Raw genomic sequence first — 23,622 nt, forward strand, 5'->3', positions numbered from 1 at the left:
TCTTATAAAATTTTCCTTTTAGTCTTAGCGGTACTTTTCTATCCCACAAAAGGCCCGAAGCATTCCTCCACTTCACCCAACCAACTTGAATTCAAATATTAACATCCCCATCTATATCACCATCGCTTTGAACAAAGGACCTAAGATATCTAAATCATTCACACCTTTTAATAGTTTGATCACCCAAAGTCACAATTTTGTCAGTAGAGCTACTACAACTAAAATTACATTCCATGTATTCAGTTTTAGTTCTACTTAAATGAAGGCCTTTAGACTCCAATGTACACCTCCATAAATCAAGTTTTTCTTAAGCTTTTTCTTTCGTTTTATCCATGAGAAAGATATCATCAACAAAAAGCATACCCCAAGGTACATCCTCCTGTAGATGTCCAGTAAGACCATCCATAACTAAAGCAAAAAGATATGGGCTTAAAGTCGATCCCTGATGTAAACCAACAGAAATAGGAAAATATTTTGTCAATCCTCCTTCAGTTTGAACACAAGTAACAGCTCTAGTATACATATCTTTAATGACTTGAATATAATTCATATCAACACCTTTCTTCTCAAGAACTCTCCAAAGGATGTCTCTTGGAACCTTATCGTAAGCTTTTTCTAAATCAATAAAAATCAAATGTAGATTCTCCTTATTATCTCTGAACTTCTCCATCAAACCTCTCAATAAATGTATAGCTTCCATAGTAAACCTGCCCGGCATAAATCCAAATTGATTATGAGAAATCGCTGTAATGCATCACCTATGTTCAATTACCCTCTCCCATAATTTTAAAGTAAGACACATCAACTTAGTTCCTCTATAACTTGCACACTCTTGTGCATTACCTTTATTCTTAAAAATGGGGACCAAAATACTCTTCCTCCCTTCCTAAGGCATCTTTTAGTATTTAAAATAATATTAAAAAGTTTAGTAAGCCAAGACTCCCAAATCTCCTAAACATTTTCACAGTTCAATTTGGATATCATCAGGTCCTACAGACTTTCCACCCTTGGTTTTCTTTAAAGCCTCCTCAACTTCTTTATTATTATTAATGATATCAAGATCACTAAGGTCGATCTTATTTTCATAAACTTCATTAAAAAGTTTATCAAAATAATTTACCCACCTATATTGAATATCTTTTATTAAGAAAAATACTTTTTGATTTACATCTTTAATACACTTTACAGAGTTAAATCCTTACTTTTCTTTTTTCTTTTTTTGTCTAGTTTATACATATACTTTTCACTCTCTTTAGTATCTAATTTTTTTATAAAGTCATCAAAAGCTGAATTTTTAACGTCACAGATTGTTCTTTTAAACTCCCTGCGGGTCGGTTGGTATTTTCTTACAGTCATTTGATAGTTTTCCCAGTTCTTTAAGATTTTACATTTAAACTAATTTTTATAACAAAACTTCTATTTTACATTCTCTTGCACATTATTATTTCATCCCATATTATTATTCCACAAGCAACTATTTTTATTTATAAAATTTTTTTCTTTTAATTCTTCAAGCACATCTTTCGCTACTGTTTAATAGTGTTTGTTACTTTATCTCACATAACATTTGTTTCCTCATGAACATCCCAATTTTTGAAATCTTGAATTTTACTCAAAAGAATAATTTTAGTTGTATCTTTCAGATCCTCCATCTAACTCTACAATGATGAGTCCTAGTATTCTTTATTTTACAACTCTTTATTTTAAAATCTAAAACTAATAAATGATATTGGGTGCTTAAATTCTCATTTGGAATGACTTTATAATCTTTACAATCTCGACGATCTTTTCTTCTCATAAGAAAATAATCAATTTGTGTTTTATTAGATCTGCTCTTATAAGTAATAAGATGCTCGTTTCTTTTCTTGAATAAAGTATTAGTAATAACAAAATCATACGCTAAAGTAAAATCGAAAATAGCTCTACCTTTTTTATTAGTTACTCCAAAATCGTAGACACCATGAGTATTTCTGAAGTATTCTACCACTCTACCAACATGTACATTTAAATCTCACAAAGATCAAATCCAATAAAGTTCTTTTTTAATACAAGAGGTATCATTTGTATTAAATCTTCTAAGTCATTCCAAAATTTATCTTTAGACTCTGTATCTAAACCTACTTGAGGAGCATAAACACTTATAATATTAAAAATATTAGTATTAATGATAATCTTAAGGGCTATAATTTTATCTCCAACTCTATTAATTTTTACAACATTATCTTTCAACTCTTATCTATAATTACACCTACACAATTTCTAGTGCGACTCTTACTAGAATACCAAAGTTTAAAACCTAAATTATCAATCTTCTTAGTCTTTTCTCCAATCAATTTAGTTTCTTGAATACATAAGATATTAATTTTTCTATAAATCATAATATCAACTAATTCCATTAATTTACTATTGAGAGTACATATATTCCAGGATCCTATCATAATATTAGTTTCATTAATTTCATGGACTAACTTTTTTACCCACATTCGTCTGTAATGTGAGAAACCTTGCTTATTTGACACAAAACTCGGGCGCCAATGTAGCGGCCCTTGCACACTTTTCACTTTATTCAAGATATACAGCAGCGCGTCGCTTCCAAGAGACGGCCTAGTACTTACACAATGATCAAAAGGATTCATGTCATGATTTTTTTTTATAAATTTTACACTGACTGTTAATTGTCTAACGCAACTCTCCACTTTTTACATCCGGGCTTCAGACCACAATGGCAGTGTTAAAATACACTTTTAAGTCAAAAAAAAAAGAAAATCATAATTGGGGTTAAATTAAAATCTTAATTATGAATTTCATGAATTTTTAAGGGATTGCGAATTTTTGGTTGTTTATACTAGCCGGCAAGCTCAACGTGGGCTTGGAGATACTCCTTGTAGAGTTGCTCCGTCCATTCAGGTAAAAAAAATTTATGCTATCTAAGAAAGATAACTCTTTGTAGGTTTCCATGTGATTATGTTTCACACAATTGCATTTAAGATTTTCTGCATATTGTGGATAATAACATATAGACTATATGAATGCAAAAAAGATTTGTCCCTTATGATAACCATGATTAGTCTATGCTATGAATCTGACGAGCATATTTATTGATTTATTTTTAGCAAGTATTTGTTACTATGATTCATGCATATGATATATGAAATGCCCGTTAAGAAAGTTTATAATAAAAATGGTGATTTAAAAAAAATGTCACAAGAGATGTTATAAGTAGATTATTAGTTGCAAGTATAAACGATAGAGAATGATAGAACTCTCAACTCCAAGCATTTAATCGGAGACAAAACTCAGAAAATTTGTCGGAATCAAAAGGAGATAACTATTACACTGAGAGGAGCCCAAATTTTACCAATAGTTGATGTAGTCTTCAGGCTAAGCGACGACCGATTACAAGACAAAACATGAAAACAGTTGAGGTTTATAATTACAAATGATATTCTTATGATTAGATTGATGACTGATAAATATGCTTATCAGTATACATGACTAGATAAATTACACTTTTATACAGCAGTTAAAATTCTCTGCATTATATATTTTTTCTTTTTCATGTTCGATGCGAATGGTATATTATGACATGACATGTACATGAGCTATATACCAACATGGACGTCAATTTCTTCTTCTATAAAATCTTATTTTAGTCTTGATTATTTCGTTGAGCTTGTTGTAGCTCACTATGTACTTTCACGAAGGGATAAAGAGCACCAAAGCGAGTAATCAAGTATGATATATACAACTTTTGCATTTTATAGATTTGAAAGCATATACATAATTTTAGGATACATATTTTTATTATTTTGGATTTAACGGCTCTATATATACTATTTGATGATATAATTTACATGCTTGCAAGTATATGAATATGAATGATCTATAAAATGAAATTTATTATGTATATTTGCAGTGATTTAGTTAGACTAATTCATCAATCACTGAACCCTTATCATACAAGTGAATAAGAGTGCTTTGAAAATTTAGTCTAATCAAATTACTCCCCTCTGTTGCACTACTGTTGACCCTAAAAGATGGGTTGCGGTCGGTGGTCACGAACTATTGCATTGGAATGTCTCACAAATCGAGTTGGAGTTTATTGGAGTTATCAATTTTTGTATCGACACATGGATAAATGCGCTCAAATGTGTCATTGAAAGTGATAAAGTCAACATTATCAAACTTTGTCAACAAAGTACGGAATACCACACATGGAGGAATTCCCCAAGATTGGGTGATGAAATTGCTTTTTTAACTTACCTTGACCATGTTCTTTTTATAATTCCTATAGATCTTAACAGATCTACCCATTCTTGTGCTCGACAAACTATTGAAGAATCATTTTTTTGGGACAACACGGAATGTCCTCCATCCCTTTTTTGTCTTTACTGAGGGTGGGGGTGGACATTGACGCATTTGGTTAAGCATGTTAGCTTCTTTTTTCCTTTTTGTCCCTTTCTGTATGTACTTTTTCTTTTTAAATTGATGCAATATGCACCATATCAAAAAAAAATGGCGGGATCAAGTGAGTTGTGACAGAAAGTGATATCGGATTGTGATTATTAGATGAAAGGATTGATGAAAGAATGCGGGATTTAGAAGAAGTAAAAATAAGATCAACTATGAATTATGAAGCTATAAGTTGATTAATTTGGGGTGAGTGACTCATATGACTTAAGATATCATGCATGCACGACATAATTATTATATGATAAATTACATTTGAATAATAAATTGTGTCAATACAAATGAATAAGTATGGAGAAGAATTAGAAAGTAGAGGGTCAGTCTCCAGGCCAATTGTCGAGGAATAAGTACGACCAGAAAATGTCTTGAATAGAAATGATATGCATAATAGAAAAAATGAAGAACCTAGAGCCACAAAGTTACAGGATATTGTTCAGTTGATATCTCATGTGGTTGATAAAACGGTTGTTATTGAAAGATCTTCTACCAACACAGGGACTAGATCTGAAGATATTACAAGGGTTGATCTGAAGGTTAGTAAGTGAGAAGTGAGCAGTGTTTGATGGGTTCAAAAACGTGCTATAGATGTGAACAGTTAGGGCATCTTCAAAGTACTGTACGTAGGAAAAGAAAATAGATGACAGAACACCAACATTTCAAAAATGGGATCTTCAGAGTACTGTTCGTCGGAAAAGAAAACAGACGACAGAACACCAACATTTCAAATATGGGGACAGCCCGAGAAGTTTTTTAAGGCAGTCAGTAAAGCAAAAATTAATTTTTGGGGAAACATTTAATGCAAGAAAAGGGTGAAAGTTCAACGCCTAAATCAGCAACAAGTAAAGGTGAAGTTTTTGCAATTATCTCTAGGGAAGCTAAAGAATCTTAAAAAGTGTTTACATGTGCGCTTTCATTCAAGTTCAGTCTAGCATTATTTTATTTGATTCAGGTACATCACATTCTTTAATTTATGATGAGTTTATTGTCAATTTATCAATTGATATTATGCACTTTACTCATGCCTTATGTGTTTTCAATTCTTCGAGAACTAATTTTTAAAGAATAGAAAGTGTGATGCATATTAAGATTCATAATGAGTTGTCGGCAAAGTTGATTAAAATATCAATTCAGACATTCGATGTCATATTTGGAATAGATTGGTTAGTAAGGAATTTTGCTATGATTAAATGGTGGAATAAGCGAGTGAAATTTACTTTGTCTGACAAGAAGTCATTTTATTTTTTTCGTGATAGGAATGCATAATCTTCTTTGATTTTGTGCAGTAAAAGTTATAAAGTAATTGTGAAGTAGTGAATTCTTGTTTCTAGCCAAATTAAAGTGTTGAATAAAAATGTGAGTGAATTTAAAAGCATCTCAGCGGTTGTAGAATTTTCTGATGTATTTCCAAAAGAATTGTTAGGGCTATCACAAGAGCGATAAGTAGAATTTAGAATTGATGTGCAGTCAGAGACATCTGCAATTTTCAAATCTTCTTAAGGACGGCACTGAAAGAATTTCATGAATTGAAATATCAACAGCAAAAACTGATAACGGTTTTATCAGGCCAAGCAATTCACCTTGGAGTGCTCCAGTATTGTTTATTAAGATATAATGGATCTTTGCAATTATGCATGATAATAGAGTACTAGACAAAATGACAATAAAAAAATATATCCATTGCCCAAGATAGATGATTTGTTTGATCAATTGGAAGTTGCTACTATATTTTCCCAAATTGATCTGACATCAAGATATCATCAGGTCAAAAGTCAAAACGGCAGATATAACTAAGACGGCTTTTGGGACCATGTATAGTCATTATGAATTCTTCTTTTGGCTTAATCAATGCTCCTGCTATATTCATGGACCTGATGAATCGAATCTACAAATCTTACGTGGATTAGTTTGTCATTATTTTTATTAATGATATTCTGATATATTTAAGAACAGATGATGATCATGTTAGCATTTGAGAATAGTATTGGAGCTGCTAAAACAGAATCAGCTATATGCAAAGTTATCGAAATATGAATTTTGACCGTGAAGTATTACATTCTTGGGCATATTATCTATGGTCAAGAAATCTCAGCAGATCAACATACGGTGAAAGCAATTCTCGAATAGCCTACTCCAAAGAATGTTACGAAGATACGTAGTTTTCTTGGTTTGGTGGGATATTGCAGGAGGTTTGTTAAACGATTTTCACAAATAACTATGCAGTTGTCCCAGTTGATGAAAAAAGATATCCAATTTGAGTGGACTGTAGAATGTGAGCATTGTTTTCAAGAATTAAAGAAACATTTGGCCATTGATCTATTCCATCAGCTACATAAGGGTTCTAGATTTATAGTGACGCATCATTACAAGACTTAGAATGTGTTCTAATGAAAAAGAAAAAGGTGATAGTCTATGCATCCATACAGTGCAGTTACATGAAATGAATTATCCAACGCATGATCTAGATTTAGTTGTTGTAATATTTGCTCTAAAAATTTAGAGACATTACTTGTATTGTGTGAAGTGCAAAGTCGGAATTTAAAGTACATTTTCATGCAAAAAGAGATGAATTTGACACAAAGGAGATGGTTAGAGCTGATTAAAGACTAAAATCTGAACGTACAGTATTTTTTTGGTAGAGCAAATGTAATTGTTGACGCTTTGAACCATAAATCCACACGAAGTGCAAGTTGAATTATAAATGGAAAGCTGAAATTAATGAAAGAAATTGAAGTTTAAGACCAAGTGATATAAGATATTTACATCAATTGAGAGCAAAACCAACTTTAATAAATAGAATCAATGAACCAAAAAAGTTAATAGTGAATATCTAAAACTCTTAAAATATCTTCAATCAGAAAAGAGGTCGGATATGACTGTTATTGAAAATGGTGTAATCTAAAACAAATTACAGTTATGAGTACTTGCTGATTCTGATTTGAAATAGAAAATCATGCATGAAGCTCATCATTCAAGTTACACAATTCATCCAGACAGCATTAAAATATAGAAGGATTTCAAATTGATATTTTGGTGGTCATATTTGAAGAAGGATATTACTGATTGTGTCAAAATGTCAAGTTTGTTATATTGCAAAGGCTGAGCATCAGAGACTCAGCGGATTGCTACAATCATTGCCAATACCTGAGTGAAAATGAGAAGAAATCGCTATGGATTTTGTAAAGGGATTTCCCAAATCAAGGAAATTATGACAGGCTAACAAAGTCAATAATGAAAAAGTGCACTAATTAGTGGCATACATCAAAATAGAAACTTAAGGAAACAATGTCTGAAATATCATAAAAGAGCAACTCCTAGTCACCAATTTCACCCCGTAACCCAAAAACGCAGCCTGTTGCACTCTGTTGTGCGCAGATGGCGTGTGCTATGGGGAACCGAATAAAAATCTGTGAAGGGATCTAGACTGAAAAATTGTTAAGAGAACTAGGATATAACTCAAATAGACATATACAAATGCTATGCGATTGTCAAGCAACTATGCATCATGACAAAACTGAGCATATTGAAATTGATTGACAGTTCATCTCTAAAAATGTAAATGAGGGAATTATATAGCTAAGCTACATTTCGACACACCAACACGTTGTTGATGTCTTCACCAAAGCTCTTCTTTTAAGAATAATCTCAGAGTTGAATACCAACAACTACAATCCAGCTTGAGGGGGTTTGAAAATCTGAGAAGATCCTAGAAGGTTTGATTGGGACAACTTAGGAAACTATTAATTAGTTTATTCCCTTACAATTTAATGTTATTTTATTTTTATTTCAAAATTACTTTGATTACTAATTTAGGTTAGATATATTTAAAAGGTTTGTAAATTATGAGGGATTGTTTTCCCTATTATGAGAGATCAAGAGAATTATTCCTCTCCAAAACTTTTTTCTACATGGCCTATAGGGGAGAGGGTAGGAGGAATCTTCCCCCATAAAAACAAAAGACTAACCTATAGGTCAAATGTAAAAAACATATCACTAAGATGGAAAACAAACATATCATTAGATCTAGTAACGTTTTATTTAAGTATTTCAAATACACACTCTATTCAGTTAGATTATGTCAAATGCAATCGAGCTTAGCATTGCAAATTAGGTTTGGTCATTCTTATAAACCCATAAAGAGTCTAATATACATATGATTTGAAAATGAAAATACTCGTACATAAATTAATTTTATTTTATGCACGTTGATTTAATTAAAAATTAGTTTGCTTTTAAAATTTCAAAATGAAACTGTGTGTGCAAATTTAATAGACTAAATTGAATTATTTTCTATCATAAATTTTATAGGATTAATTTTTTAAGTACATTGCTTAAGTTCGAATGATGAACTACTTGTAAGGATTTTCATCATTACATATATCATAACATTCATATTATCTATTATTTTTATCTTTGATTATTCACAATAAATCAAAATAATGGAATATTTATCTTACATTGTCAAACTTGTCACTATAATTTAATGCATCGCAACCAGTAAACTTGATTTAACTAAGCTTATAAAATTAATTAAAACAGGTATATATTATTTATTAAATTATTACAGGCATTCAAACTTGTCATATACAAAATTTTCATATGGCTAATTTGATATTTACTTTAAATTTTCAAAAATTGATTTAAAGAAAACAAATTTTGAATTGATTTTGGGATGGGTAAGGAGGATAGAATTTGGCTAACCTAAGCTTACATAAATGGTTTGCAAAAACTAAAATATCTTCTCTTTAGAACTCAAGCATATTTAGCAGCAGCTTATTACGAGTGCCATTCTTAGTTCCAAGGATATTCATCTTGTTTCTCTTGGCAAAATCGTTCTTATTTTTAATCTCCATTTGAGTAAAAAAAATTCATTCAAGTTTTATGCTTTAACTTGCTCAATTTAATGAATAATCCCACAAAGGAATAAAATGCAAGAGACCACATGAGATAATTGATACATTTAGTTTAATTGAAGAACAAATAGTAAAACAAGACAAGTGAATACCATAGAGAGAAAGAAGAAAGCAGGGTAGCACACTGGACAATCATAGAATTAAAGGGTGGAAAAGGTGAGTAAATGATGTATGTAGGTTAATAGCTATGAAAGCATGTGCAACCAAGCAGTTAGCATAGAATAAAAAAATCAAGCATGGATAGCCCAAGAATATGGGTCAGATGGGTGGTATAGGTGCGGCAGGAAGAACAAGCATGTGATGTGGGCATACGTGAGTGAGGTGTGGTGAGATTAGAAATTGTAATTCGTTATAAAAAGTAGGAATAATCGGTAGCACTGATAGCAATGGATGGCATAAAAATTTAGAATGAGCTCCTTACGGGCAACTCCCTCCCCAAACTTTAATAACTTTACCCCCTTTTAGCGCCGACAACTGATAGCAATGGATGGCATAAAAATTTAGAATGAATTAGTATCACATCATGTAACCATACATATATTTCGGTTGCACCACTGCATGATTATGACATGCTTGTCAAAATAGAAATTATAATACCATCAGCAGCCACACTAAGAAGGCTTCCTTAACATAGCATCATCAAAAAGTACATTCATTAGAGGACCAACAAGTAATTAAATACTGAACCACAAAATAATTAAAAAAGTCAAGCATAGAAGACGAATCCCTAAATCATGAACTAGCATAAAATATATGTTGTGCCAAATATAAATTAAATTTTTACACTTTTATATGATAGTTTTAAGGATTATACCTGTGTGCAATTCAATTATGTCCTCCTCAGAATAGAAAAACCCTCCTCTCGCAGTATAGCAAAACCTGCAAGTGGAGGAAATTCACAGCGTGACTTAGTAGAACGCAACATTAGGGATAAAGTAAAAAAGAGCTCTCATGCTAGAAACTTAAACTATGAAATTTTTTTAGCTGTCTGCTTGCTTAAATGGAAAATTCAAATAATTCAAGCAGTACACTGGACCTCAACAGTGATCTTTACCCACTAACAACAAGATGCATATGGATTTTGGCAAGCGCATATGCAGCTGAAGGAATGATAGCTTCAACTTCATCATCATTCACCTTCAAAATCATAAGAAGAATTTCATTGACTGAATTAATGAGTTTGTGCTCCTTACTATTACAGTTAAGTTGCATAAAAAGCATTATTCATAAATATTTAAGCTCTGTGCAATAAAAGAGCTAGAGATGATGCAAATGAAGCAAGGTAATGTGATCCAAGCATCCTTGAAGATAAGCTCATCCATTTCCTATTTTTTGGTATGTTTATGTCATTAGGCTTAAGTTAATTCGACAATTATATATGGTTATCAAGGCCATTTTATAAACTTGAGACTTCATATTCATTTTTAAAATTTTCGTCATTATTTTAGTCATGTCATTATGTTTATTAACATTTTTCATCAATTTGTCATTATTTTGTTAGGAAGATTATGGGAATCAAAAGTAACAAAATTTGTTACTAGAATTCCTCATAGTGATGAGTTCATAGAGAGAGAGAGAGAGAGAGAGAGAATATAGGAAGCAGAAGAGAGTCAGAGATTTTGGTTAAAATAGAAACCAAAGAGAAGGGAAGAAAGAAAACCAGAAAATAAGAGGCAAAGCTTACTTGCAATAGTTGTATAAATCATCCAAGATGTTTACACTATACAGCATCCCATTATTCATAAGGACATTTTCATCAAATAGGAAATAATAATAAAGAAAATTATGACCAAAGATATTTATCATATTTGAACTAATTGACAATTCAATATTGCATACTTTATTATATGTTACATCGTATCGTCAAAATAGAGAATACTTTTTCTTTATTTCATTTTTAATTAAACTCTTGCATTCGTCAAAATAGAGAATATTTTTTCATTATTTCATTTTTAATTAAACTCTTGCATTTGCCAATGAGAAAGTGTAAAAATCATTATTTCATTTTTAATTAAACTCTTGCATTTGCCAATGAGAAAGTGTAAAAATGGTCCCCCAACTATTTAAGGGGGCGATTTTAGTCCCTAACTTCTAAAAATTCACAAATCAGTCCGAAACTAGTGAAAAACAAGTTGAAATAGTCCCACCGTTAAAAAAAATCTTAAAAAGTTGTTCAGAGAGTTCAAAATAGGAGTGGAATTATATTTTTAGTAGATCATAAGCCAAAATCAAAAAATATAAGTGTTAGATATGTATTTAAAAATAACCAGCACGTATATAATTTATTTATTATTCTTTAAATGAAAAATCACATAGATGTCTTAATGGTTCGTTAAGTTGTGGTGGTTGATTGAAGTTATAATATTTTTTTAATATATTAAATTTTTTAAAAAACTTTTCTCATTTTTATAGTTGCAACTAGAAAGTATGGGTCTCTTCAAATTTATTGAAACTTCTTAAAAACACATTTTTTAAACTTGAAATCATTATTATTTAAAATATCCTATTTGTATGATATTATATAACACCTTAAGGGACAGCTCATTTTGTATTCATTCGGGCAAGCAAATTGTTTATGCATAATTTTAAGTGACTAGTTAGTAATAATATGAAGAAAAAACATCTTTAGCTTCAGTACTAGAATAATGTCACTCAAAAGTTACTACAATTGTAAAAATTATTAATAAAATTATATTATTGTTCTTTGAAAAAGACTAGTACAAATCATTAATGTTCTTAAGTATTTGGTACTTTCTAAATAATCATAATAAAACAAATCTCATTGCGTTAGTTACGTTTAAGTAATAATAATTATTTAATACATATCTAACAATTATGGTTTTGGATTTTGGTCCATGACCTAAAAAACATAATTCCGAAAATACCCCCTATTTTTAACACACTAAACCTCAATTTTATTTTTTTTTTCAGGGGGACTTTTTCAACCTTGAACCTGAATTTCATTTTTTTTTTTAATTCAATCTTTTTTTTCAATAGTTTGGGACTAATTTAGCACTTTTAAATGTCGGGGACTAAAATGGTCTCCTTTAAATAGTTAGGGAACCATTTTGGCACTTCTCTTATTTGCCAATATACAGGCACATGTCGTATTAAGAATACATGTAATTTTCAATTGACTCTACAAAGCATTATAGTAAGGTTAAACCACAACCATCCATACCCCTTAACCTCCCTGGCACTCAACATTTTTCTTGAGTTACTCTTATCATCTGCCCCATGCACCAGCATTCAGAGTCTTTTAGTGCCTCCAGCCCCAACAGTGCAGCCTCCTTGCACCTTTGCTTATATACCCCTATAACATTGCAATCTTTCAGCTTTAATGCACCTTTGCCTTTAATCCAGTCATATTGTGTCTAATGCCAAATAATCCATTGGGCCTCAGCCATACATGCCACTCATCATATCCCTGTAACCAACAGTCTATCTACAATACTAAAAAATGTTGAAAAATATACCAATAAAAATGGTAATTAATAACTTCTTCAGATTTTATTAACATTATTATATCATGATCTAATGTACCATTCAACTATTATGATTTTCTCCCTATGTAACACTGACACTTACAAAAAAGCATCATACCCATGTCAGATATGGGCACGGCTCTGACACGTCTCGACACGTCTGACATTACAAAATCTGTCTAAATTTTCTCAGATCTGGAAACGTTTGGGATACGCCTCGACGAGGCGTCCAACACAGGCTTGACACGATTCAAGGAAAAATTAGACACAAGAAATAGAAAATTATAAATATATGTGTAGCCCCAATTATACCTCATTGTCGAAGTCGTCACCTCTCTCGTTGTGTCAAAGATCCTTCCAACATTCATCAAAGGTGCATCTATCATTCGTCGAAGTCGAGCGTCGATAGTTCCCACTTTGGTCATCGAAGCAATCTCTAAATTTGCAAGATAATGCTATTGCGGGAAGAGATAGAAATCATTTACACGCCCCCATTCAATCCACATTCTTTAAAGTGGAGAACATTGTTAATGCTTAGATACATTCAGATGGAGATACTACTTGAGATATTCTTAATTAGGTGGAAGAACAAGCCACCAAGTGATAATATTTGACAGACCTTAAATGAACTTCATCACTTAGCACCAAATCTATTAGAAGACCACCTTGACCCTAACTCTTCGGAGAGGAGTTGATTAGGGTATGGTGGAAATGATGTGGCGCGTCATGATGACTCAAAAGTAAGGCTCATAAGCACAGACGGTATGCCTACTAGTAGAGCACACTCCACGAGAGCTTTCATGCATCCAAGAGGTTCAATCACAAGAAGCCAAGCCAAACGAAATACTTGAAGGCCAATCAAAGGATATTTTCTTATTTTTAAAAAAAATCTAAATAGTTGTCCATTTTATGTGGTTGTAAAATATGTATAAGTTAATGTGTTGTTTTGTCGCTTAAAAAATTATGTGCAATGACTATTACAAATTTTAATTTTTTTGGAAAAGTCATACCGCTGTCTGAAAATTGGCTGCCAAGAAGTTGCCACCGCACCTATCTAGGTGCGGTGTGAAAATGTTGTTTTCAGCGTTTTAAAAATGCATGAGCTGCCAAAATGCAGCTGGTGCGTTTTCAAGATCTCACCGCACCAAATAAGCTTTTTCAAAACGCCACGACACCAAATAAACTACCCCAAACGGACCCTAAGGGTGCGCTTGGTAGGACTTTTAGGTACTTTTCGTTTTGAAAAGCAAAAAAAGGTAAGTTTGGGAGCTAGATTTTTGGGTGCTTTTCGTGAAATCCCGTTATTAAGATGGGGAAACAGCGAACAGAGGTGCGGAGCTAGGTTCTGTGAAAGGAACCGCGGTCTGAAAGGGAAATGATCTTTGTGCCCCTCATCTTTTCCAAATGGGATCAAATGAATAAAGTTTGAAAATATTGGAAGGAGTTAAGGAGATGGGCAACTAGATTAGGTTGAGAAACAATAAAAAAAATAGTGGATGCATTAGATTGGTGGAAACAAAAAATTTTAGTAAGTGTAATAAAATAATATGGATTCTTTATATTTTCATATTAATTGAACTACAATTTTATCAATTTTAAATCCTACCCAATGCCAAAAAATTTAGGATTTCTAGCATAGACTATAGACTATGAGTGGAAGGGGAAACTTGATTTTATATTTTTTTGTGTTGTAGCTAAGGGCTCCAATTTCTGGGCAACAACACAGGGACAACAACACGAGACTTCCCCTAGAATTTGGATGAGCCCGAATATGTTCAATCAAATGAAGTCTAAGAAGAAGCACCACAAGAAAGAGAATAAATTGAATCAAGTCATTCCAAACGCTCTGCACCCTCCACACAAAAGCATTAAAAAATGAAGATCGACACCCAACAGTTATTTGAGCAGATTTCAAAGATCGTTAATCAACACCTGTATGACATATAATGCTCGCAAGACTATTTAGATGTCGTGAAGCTGCTGGACTCCAATCCTGAGATATTTGATGATATGACTCTATATTTATTCGTTATAAAACTTTTAGATGATTGAATAAAACGGGAGGCTTTCATGACGATAGTGTTAAAACGGAGAATTCCTTACCTCTGATATTTTTAAACAATCAACAAAGATAGTTTGTATTTTTTTATTTATGTTTATGATTGGTGTAAGAATTTAAATTTTTATGCCGAACAATATCTTGTGATGTGTTCATGTGACATTTCAAAATGAACGTTTTGCACCAATTTTCATACTTTAATTATGTTGTTGTTCATTATAGCATAGCTTTTTAATATATCCTGACATGCATAAAATAGTCAGATGGACCGATCAAATAAAGAGGAAATTATAGAGATAGTGGAACGAACAACAATTTTAACTACTACATTATGTCTTACTAATATGTGTCATCAGGAAAATTTGTGCAGGACATCATTTGCATCATCATAATTTGTGTGCGACAAGTGAATTGGTAATGGTCGAAAGCCATCCAAGCATAACTCATAGTGTGTTTGGCATGTTAGGAAATTTTTTTGTGATTCGATGAATGAATTACAGAGTAATTATAATTTGCATTGATTGTCCCTATTTGCACCTAAGTATTAGTCATCATTTTAAATATTATATCATATGAGTCTATTCGTGTTGCTTTTGAGCGATTCGAACACTCAACAGAGATGATTAACCGATATTTTGATATTAGGATTAACTCTTTGGTGAGAATGTCAAACATTGTCAAACCCATAATCCCTGCTTTTGCGCATACACCAAGATAAATTTGTGAAGATACGAGATACATGATGTTCTTTAAGTGGGTCACGCTCCAAAATATGCTTACATATTCCTTCAAAAAACAAATAAAAATGATTGTTTCTACGACAGCTCTACATAGATTTATACGAAGACATCTATCTATGGACAATATTGATTCCAAAATCTTAAATGAAGAGCTAACATGCCTACATGTAGGAGCATTCAGATAACGGGCAGTACAATCATTGCTCGACAAAAACTTTTATGTGAATGACTTCAATACACCTGATAGAGAGGGTGATCAAGAGATGATCTCATAGATGCTTTAGTGAATTCATCGAGTTTATCTAATAAATATTTTGTAGTGTCTTTAGGTTGATATTTACTATTTCAAATGTATTGAGGATTAATTGATGTCTATTATTTCTTCCATGTTTTAATATTTTACTTTTAGGACTATAAAATTAGATATGCATATTTTTTTACAGCAATTTTTTTCCAATTATTTACCATATTTTTTTGTTATTGTTCTATTGCACATGTAGTCTAATTTGACAATTAAAGGAGTAATTATTATAATCTCCAAAAAAATGAGTTCAATGTCATCAAGTACTTCAGGATTATATACTGTCATTATGATATGTAGTGGTTTGAATACACATCAAGAAAAAAAGCCAATTATGAGAAGAAATTTTGTCATTGTCTCAGAAATAGAACTTGCAAAGATTGTAGATTTTTTCCATGAGCTGATAATATAGAAGAGTTCGCTCCAGATAGTGAACAAGTAGGAGAGATATTAGGGACAATAAATTATCTTAAAGGACTATATCGCCTTGAAATGAAGGTGAACATCATTATAACATTACTCACTAATTTTGTAGATTTTATTATTGTTATATTATGCATAAAATCATAACTTACAATTGATGTATTAGTGAAATTTGGACTCCTTACATGTTTTTTATATTGTTGAATTTGTCTTTGTTATTCAGTTATTAATATTTTGAAAATTGTATTCATTCAGCCAATTTACATTTATAAAGGCATAATTGTTTTTTCATCAGAAACAGTTACAGCACAACAGATTATTCACAGAATTACATACTCAGATCTATGGAGATTTACAAACATTTCACCACACAATTTTGTATATGTTGTGCATAGACCGTGTTGGACATATCGACATAAAAATATTTATTTTTTTGTCAGGTACTTTATGTTATATAATACTTTGTATATTTTGGTACGTTTATTAAGCCTAATAAATTTGTCGTAGAGCAAAAAATACTTTAAATATTATTTGGGACACATCATATAAGTGGTTTCGCAAATTTTATTTTTCGATATGTAGATTTATTTCCCTCGTAAATTACATTATTACTTATGTCTAAAAGTATGTATCAAATTCTATATTATGTTGTGAAATTTGATATGTCAAAATTATTAGCATTTATATATTTTTTATATCATAAATGTTTCAAAATAGATAGAAAGAAGAGAGTTGTAGGTGATTGTTGTTGAGTTATTGTATGTTATGTGCAATCAAGTGAAATTACAAAAAATTTTGCACAGATATAATTATTCAATTGTCTCTTATATGTCTGAACAAATGTAAACAAGTGGAAGTGGGGTTATAAGAGACAAAGAAGAAATATAAACAATTGGAGAAATAAGTGAAAGTGGAGGTTGAGGTATTAGGAAGCGAAGGAAAAATTTTTGAAAAAATTTAAATAAAAAATTGAATTTTGATTTTCATGTTATTTTCTTGCACTTAAGATATCATGTTATTTTTACTATTACTCAGATGTGCCTAATGTTATTATAATTTCTTGTACTAGCACTATGATAGAAACTATATATTATGTTCCACCATATTTGATTTATTTTCTTTGAATACAAGTTTTTTATTCTTTTTTTTTATCAATGAAACCCGCAATAGATTTTGAGTAGCCTATTGAAATATGCTTGCTCAATCATGTTTTACTCGCATATGTTGTTTCAGGGAAACATAAGACTCGGGGTTGAGTAGAAACTTGTGTTACAGGTGATAACATGATTTTAGATATTTCAGTATCTTAGATCAATATTTTTTACACTCATTGTGATATTTTTTTTTTTATGATAGAGAAATTAAACCATGATTGTTATGTGTTGATATGATCTGAATGAATTTAAATGTTTTTATTTTATATATTTGATGATATTAGTGGTTTTGCATTTATGAAAATTGAAGAAAAATAAGATCTTGGATAATATATCCTTATGATCTTGACACGAGATGACCTGCCTCAATAAAACGGATTGCATCAAGTTGTGACAGAATTTTTGTATCAAAGCAATGGATTTGGAGGAATTAATTTATAAACAGAGCCAAGGGATTGATTAGTAGATAAGTATAAAATTTTTAAGTAGTTTAAGATTAATTTTATTTTCTGCGCTTTCTTCTATGTATGTTATATTAAGTTATTGCATGGTATGTCTGGCGTAAATATTAGGTAATTATGGATCCTCAAGATCAGGATGTGATAGATGAAAAGAGTTATAGTCAGGTTGTGATAGTACATGGGAGCTCTTCTGTCAGATTCTATGACTCAATTTGTGAGTTTGGTGGCTAAATTGATGAGTGATGCTCATGTCAGAAAGTCTACCTCAAGGGTAGAGGAAGCAGATAGACATTTGCAATTATCCTTGATATTGAAGCTGCCTCAATTCAAGGGAGCAATAGAGCCTCAAGTAAACTAAAGATTGGCTACTGAGACTAAAGAATTCCTTTATGAGCAAGCAGTGTCCAAATTATCGTAAAGCAACCCTAGCGGTGTTTTTACTTGATGGTGAAGCTAAGCATTGGTGGCTAGGCGAGCAAAGGGAGAAGTTTCAAGGCAAGTTGAATGGTGAGATTATTGGGAGCAATTTACTGATATATTTAGAGATTGTTTTGTACCTCCATCAGTCAGACAATAGATGCAGGAATGTATCTGAGATTGGCTCAAGGGAATAAGACAGTAACGCAATATGAGGCAGAGTTTACTACGGTAGCGAGATATGCCCCACAGTTCGTCAGTAATCCAAAGGATAAGTGATATAGATTTTTTAGAGGAATCAGAGATAAATTAAGAGCGTGTTTGTTTCGACTGTGGTTATACGAAATCTCAGTTCCAAAGTTACTATTGAAAATGTGTTGTTTACAAACTTATATTTCAAAAGAAGTTGCTCTGTTTATTAAATACGGTTCTGAAATTGCCTCCCGTGGACTATTGACTGTAATACTCATCATTACATATTATGTTAATAACATATGCATTTTCAGTATGCGCTCCTTTTTAACTCTGACACACAAATAAGCAGAAATAAAAAAGTGAGTTTATAAATAAGTTTATTGAATAAAGTGAAGGCTACATATCAAAAAAAATCAAATAAGTTTTCAAAATGAACATATAATTAGAATAAATTCAATGATAATTATAAGTTATTTTCGATTACAATATATTCAACAGTAAAAATATTTAAGATGGACATTAACCCAATTTTCTTCCCTCAAAATAATCATACAAACATGAGTTGAACATGTCTTCAACATAAGTTGTATTACAGCCAAACATGCGAGTTTACTTATCAATAAATCCTACAGTAGTACAGCTTTTCATCTGACATGTCAAAACTTACCAGAACATAAGTCGGTCGTACAACACAAGTGCACGTGTCAAGTAGTAATGCGATTTAAAAGTATTATGTATCGATCCCACAGAGAAAGTATAATATTTATTTCCACGAAAAAAATCTCTAATTTATTAATTTAGTTAACCTAACTTGGCATTTATCAAAAGGAGGTTTTTAAGTCCTAAGGTCCTAGCAAAACAGAGCATTTAGCAATTGAAAGAAAAGCAGAAAACAGGAGGGTAGTTCGTGAGTTCCTTCAAGATAGATGAGGCTTGTGCCTCTATAATTCGAAAATCGTGGCAATCATAATTTTTCCTAAATGTTTTCCCACGTATAGTACTCATTATGCTTATGTCTAGCTCAAAAGAAGCCTAGAATCCATAAAATCACGGTTTCTTCAATCCCCATGGCATTCAACATGACTTTTCTAATCTCTTAGGATGGTTATAGAATTTCACTTGAATATGTCTATCCTCTCCTCTCGAAATTGTGTTTAACCCTTCATTTTCACTACACAGTGGGTTAGAGGTCGTAGTTTCACGAAACATTTTAATTTCTCAATTAATCAAACTAGGAGTAAATTAAGTTTGAAGGTTAACTAACAACATAAGACATGAAAGCACAAGAAAATGATTAACAAAATAAATATCAAAAATTATTACGAAAAATCCACAATAAATCTACTACTCCCTATATCATAGAAACACGAAAAAAGCTTAGCCGCTCATTATGGAAGAAATCATAGTGAAAAATGCCATATGAAATTCATTACAAGCAACAAAAATATGAAAAACTTACAAAAAATTGTTTCCTCCATAAAAGTCAACACATTTCCCTCTCATACAAACTCTCTTACAACTCAAAAAGGAAAAACTCTACCTTAAAGGTTTCCACCTAAGGAGGAAGATAGGACTCAAGAGATCACGCAAAACTCAAACTCTCTTCTTTCAGCCTCTAAGCCTTCTCTGATGCAAAACACCCTCCAAGAAGCCCTAAGATTTGATTTTATAGCAAGAATCACAGTTTGGGCCATCAAATTTCCTTCCCAACGCATTTCCCGCTCGTCGACATGGTCACACAACTAGATTGCATGGGCCCGTGTGGTCACGTTCGATTGTGGCGTGGTCACGCAGCCCTACTGCATCATATGGTTTGTTCATGTCGCCTTCAGGCGTGGTCACACCACTACGGTGCACTTTTCAGTTGGATTTTCTCACTCCAACTTGTTCGTATTCAATTTTTGCATCCTACACAATATGAACAAAATACATTTCTCAAGCGTAATTCTGTGATAAACAAATAAAATTAAAATATAAAATGCAGGAAAAATAGTAAGTAAAATAACATAAAATTGACGCTTGTCAATACCCCAAACTTAAATTATTACTTGTCATCAAGTAATCACATGGCTTAGTTAAGATTTTTTATAGAATTAGTACTCCTGCAGAGTTCTATCATTTCAAACTGTTTTATCAAATCTAAGTAAAAGTGGTGAAATATTATTTAGATTTTATTGTCCTAATGTTTAATGACTTGACTTTTCTTAATTTCCTTTTTCCTTTTCTTAAGAAAATCTCATAGATCTTTAAATCGGTATCATTTACAATCTCTTTCACAAACTTTATATATCTTTAGCATCTTTCAGTGGATTTTAGCCAACTCAAAATTCTATTAACTCCTGCTTTAGCATATTTCAGTGGATTTTAGCCAACTCAAAGTTCACTTAACTCTTATCCTTGAAAATAACTTATACTAAGATTTTGATTTAGAGAATCAAAACTCATTTATTACTCAAGTCTCATTGGACCCCATTCAACTTTCTTCTCTTCTAAACTTTTGATGTGTCAACCTCAAGCTTCTCCTTCTCCTCAGGTTATGACTGGGAAAAAAGTTTCAACTCTTCTTTTTCTATTTTTATCACCCTAGCTAAAGTTTCACTTCTTTGAATTTGATTATTCCGAGAGGCTTCGAGATGATTTGATAAGACATCAAATGTAACTGTTTAATCGTTCTCTTAAAATTACCTTCCCCTCAACATCAATAATGGCTCTATAAGTAGCTAAGAAGGGTCTCGCCACAATCACACATATATCTCTTTATCAACTTTTAGATCCAAAATGACAAAATCAGCCATAAACATAAATCTCTCCACAGTAACAGATAGACTTTCAACTATGCCTAGAGGTGAGCCACCGATTTGTCTTTTAGTTGGAGTGTCAGATGGTGGGTTTAATTTCTCCTCTTCCAATTTGTTTGAAAATATTGAGGGGCATGAAAGATTTACACTGGCGCCCAGATCACACAGTGTTTTTTTGCTAAACTCAGCTCTTATGGCATATAGGATGGTAAAACTACCAAGTTGTTAGCTGGGCTTCTGCAGTCTTTGAGGGAACGGAGGTGTAAGTCTCTCAACTGGGTTAATTGAAATTGGGATGACACTTTACCTAACAAATGTCTCACAAGTGTATTGGCCTCTGATTGGTTGGCTTCCTTCTTTACTCTAGTCTTGATTCCTACCACCTTGCAATGCTCCAAATTTTGATCTTTTGGATTTACTTTATGATTGTTGGGCAATGCTTCTGAGGGTCTTTTATTCATTGAATTCACCATCTGTCTTAATTCAAATGACTAATTCCTCGATAAAAGAATTCTTTTGGTTTTGGTGAATTAGCCTGGAATCCTGGTGGATATTGGAGTTTCTAGGATTGGTTTCCTGGGTTCTGCTAACTACCGACATGATTGTTCTCATTGCTCCCCATTACTGGTTGTTATTCCAAGAGAAATTTGGGTGGTTCCTCCAGCCTAGGTTGTAGGTGTTAGAATATGGGTTATGGCCATGATTTCCTAAAACATTTCTAAATTCTAAGGTCGAGATGCTAAATCTATCACTGATCCTTGAGTTAACCCATCATTGGGTGACAGTGCATGCATCAAATTCATCCCCATATTGTATATTTTTTTAGAAATTACAGTTACTTAGGTTGCCAGGATACCTAAGACATCAAATTCATGAACACTAGTGAACACTAGCTAACTTTTGGAGCCATTGGAAATTAATGGAGATCATTTCTTCTGTCAATTGGTAAGCTTCATCAAAAGTTTTGACGTCAGAGATTCTCAGCGACATCTATTATAAATCTCGGGAACCTATCAAACCATTTTAAAAAATTTGAATGATTAGTCAATCAAATAGGGCATAATATGAGCACCCCCTAAGTAATTCTTTTAACCTCTCAGGGGTCTCGTAAATGGATTCTCTATCGATTTGAGTGAATGGGTAATGTCATTCCAAAGTTTTGTAATTTTGGAATGAGAAAAATATTTAGCAGTAAATTTTTGTGCTAAATCATTCAAGGTTGTGATTAATAATGGGGCAAGGGATTTAAGTCATACCTTAACTTTATCCCACAAGGAAAAGAAAAAAAGACTCAGTCTAACAGCATTGTTGGGGACACCATTGTACTGGAAGGTGACAGTTCAAAAAAATTGGCTAAGTGAATATTGGGCTCTTCAGTGGCAAGTCCCCCAAAGTAGTTGTTTTGAAAAATTTGGATTATGGCAGGACATAGTTCGAATGTGTTAGCCTCAACAGTGGGGTAGTTGATACTCATGTGAATCTCTTCAGCATAAGAATTGGCGTATTCCTAAAGTGGTTTCAAAGTAAGGAAATTATGGTCAACCATCTCAGCAGATGTTTCAGAAGTTAAGTGTGATCTCCTAAAACGTCTAAATCTGAGATAAATCTCAGGATCAAAAGGGGCGAGGTCAGCCTAATGTCACCTCCCAAAAGAGCCCTTATGGGTGGTGGGCAACCCAGGACTTAAATACTGCTTTTCGGCCCTACACCTAGCCAATGTGGGACTATTTGTCCGTGACATTCTCCTCCACCCAATCACGTGACGCCCTCGTCACGGATCGGCTCCACCGAGGGTCCCACTGGACCATGGAGAGTCCACACACCTGGCAGGCAATAATCTGCTCTGATACCACTTGTCACCTCCCAAAAGAGCCCTTATGGGTGGTGGGCAGCCCAGGACTTAAATACTATCTTTCGGCCCTACACCTAGCCGATGTGGGACTATTTGTCCGTGACACTAAGCTCCCCTGAACATAACAAGGTCAGATTAAAACTATGCAACAAACAAGTAGATTGACCCACACAAGTTAGTCAAAAAGCTAACATGCAAGTGCGACACACAATATGCTAGAGAAAGCAAAAGAAATTGAAAATAAATTATCAGCAAAATATTTTCAGCTTTTCTGAATTTTTTTTCAATTTTTTAAAGATTCTAGTACCTATAAAAAAACACAACAAAAATACAGATGCATAACAAAAATAAAAACAA

General features: G+C 32.4%; 1 protein-coding gene across 1 annotated transcript in view; it reads right to left on the bottom strand.

The window, feature by feature from the left end:
- LOC110033173 overlaps positions 1 to 23,622 on the bottom strand; it is a 118,122-nt gene that overhangs the window by 56,217 nt on the left and 38,283 nt on the right. Inside the window, exons 4-5 of the mRNA XM_020737076.1 lie at positions 10,435 to 10,517; positions 10,195 to 10,259 (exon numbers count right to left, since the gene is read on the bottom strand). Of these exons, the coding sequence (XP_020592735.1) occupies positions 10,195 to 10,259; positions 10,435 to 10,517 (148 nt within the window). The remainder of the gene's footprint in view (positions 1 to 10,194; positions 10,260 to 10,434; positions 10,518 to 23,622) is intronic.

The sequence above is a fragment of the Phalaenopsis equestris genome, unplaced genomic scaffold, assembly GCF_001263595.1.
Source record: "Phalaenopsis equestris unplaced genomic scaffold, ASM126359v1 Scaffold001107, whole genome shotgun sequence".
Taxonomy (NCBI): Eukaryota; Viridiplantae; Streptophyta; class Magnoliopsida; order Asparagales; family Orchidaceae; genus Phalaenopsis; species Phalaenopsis equestris.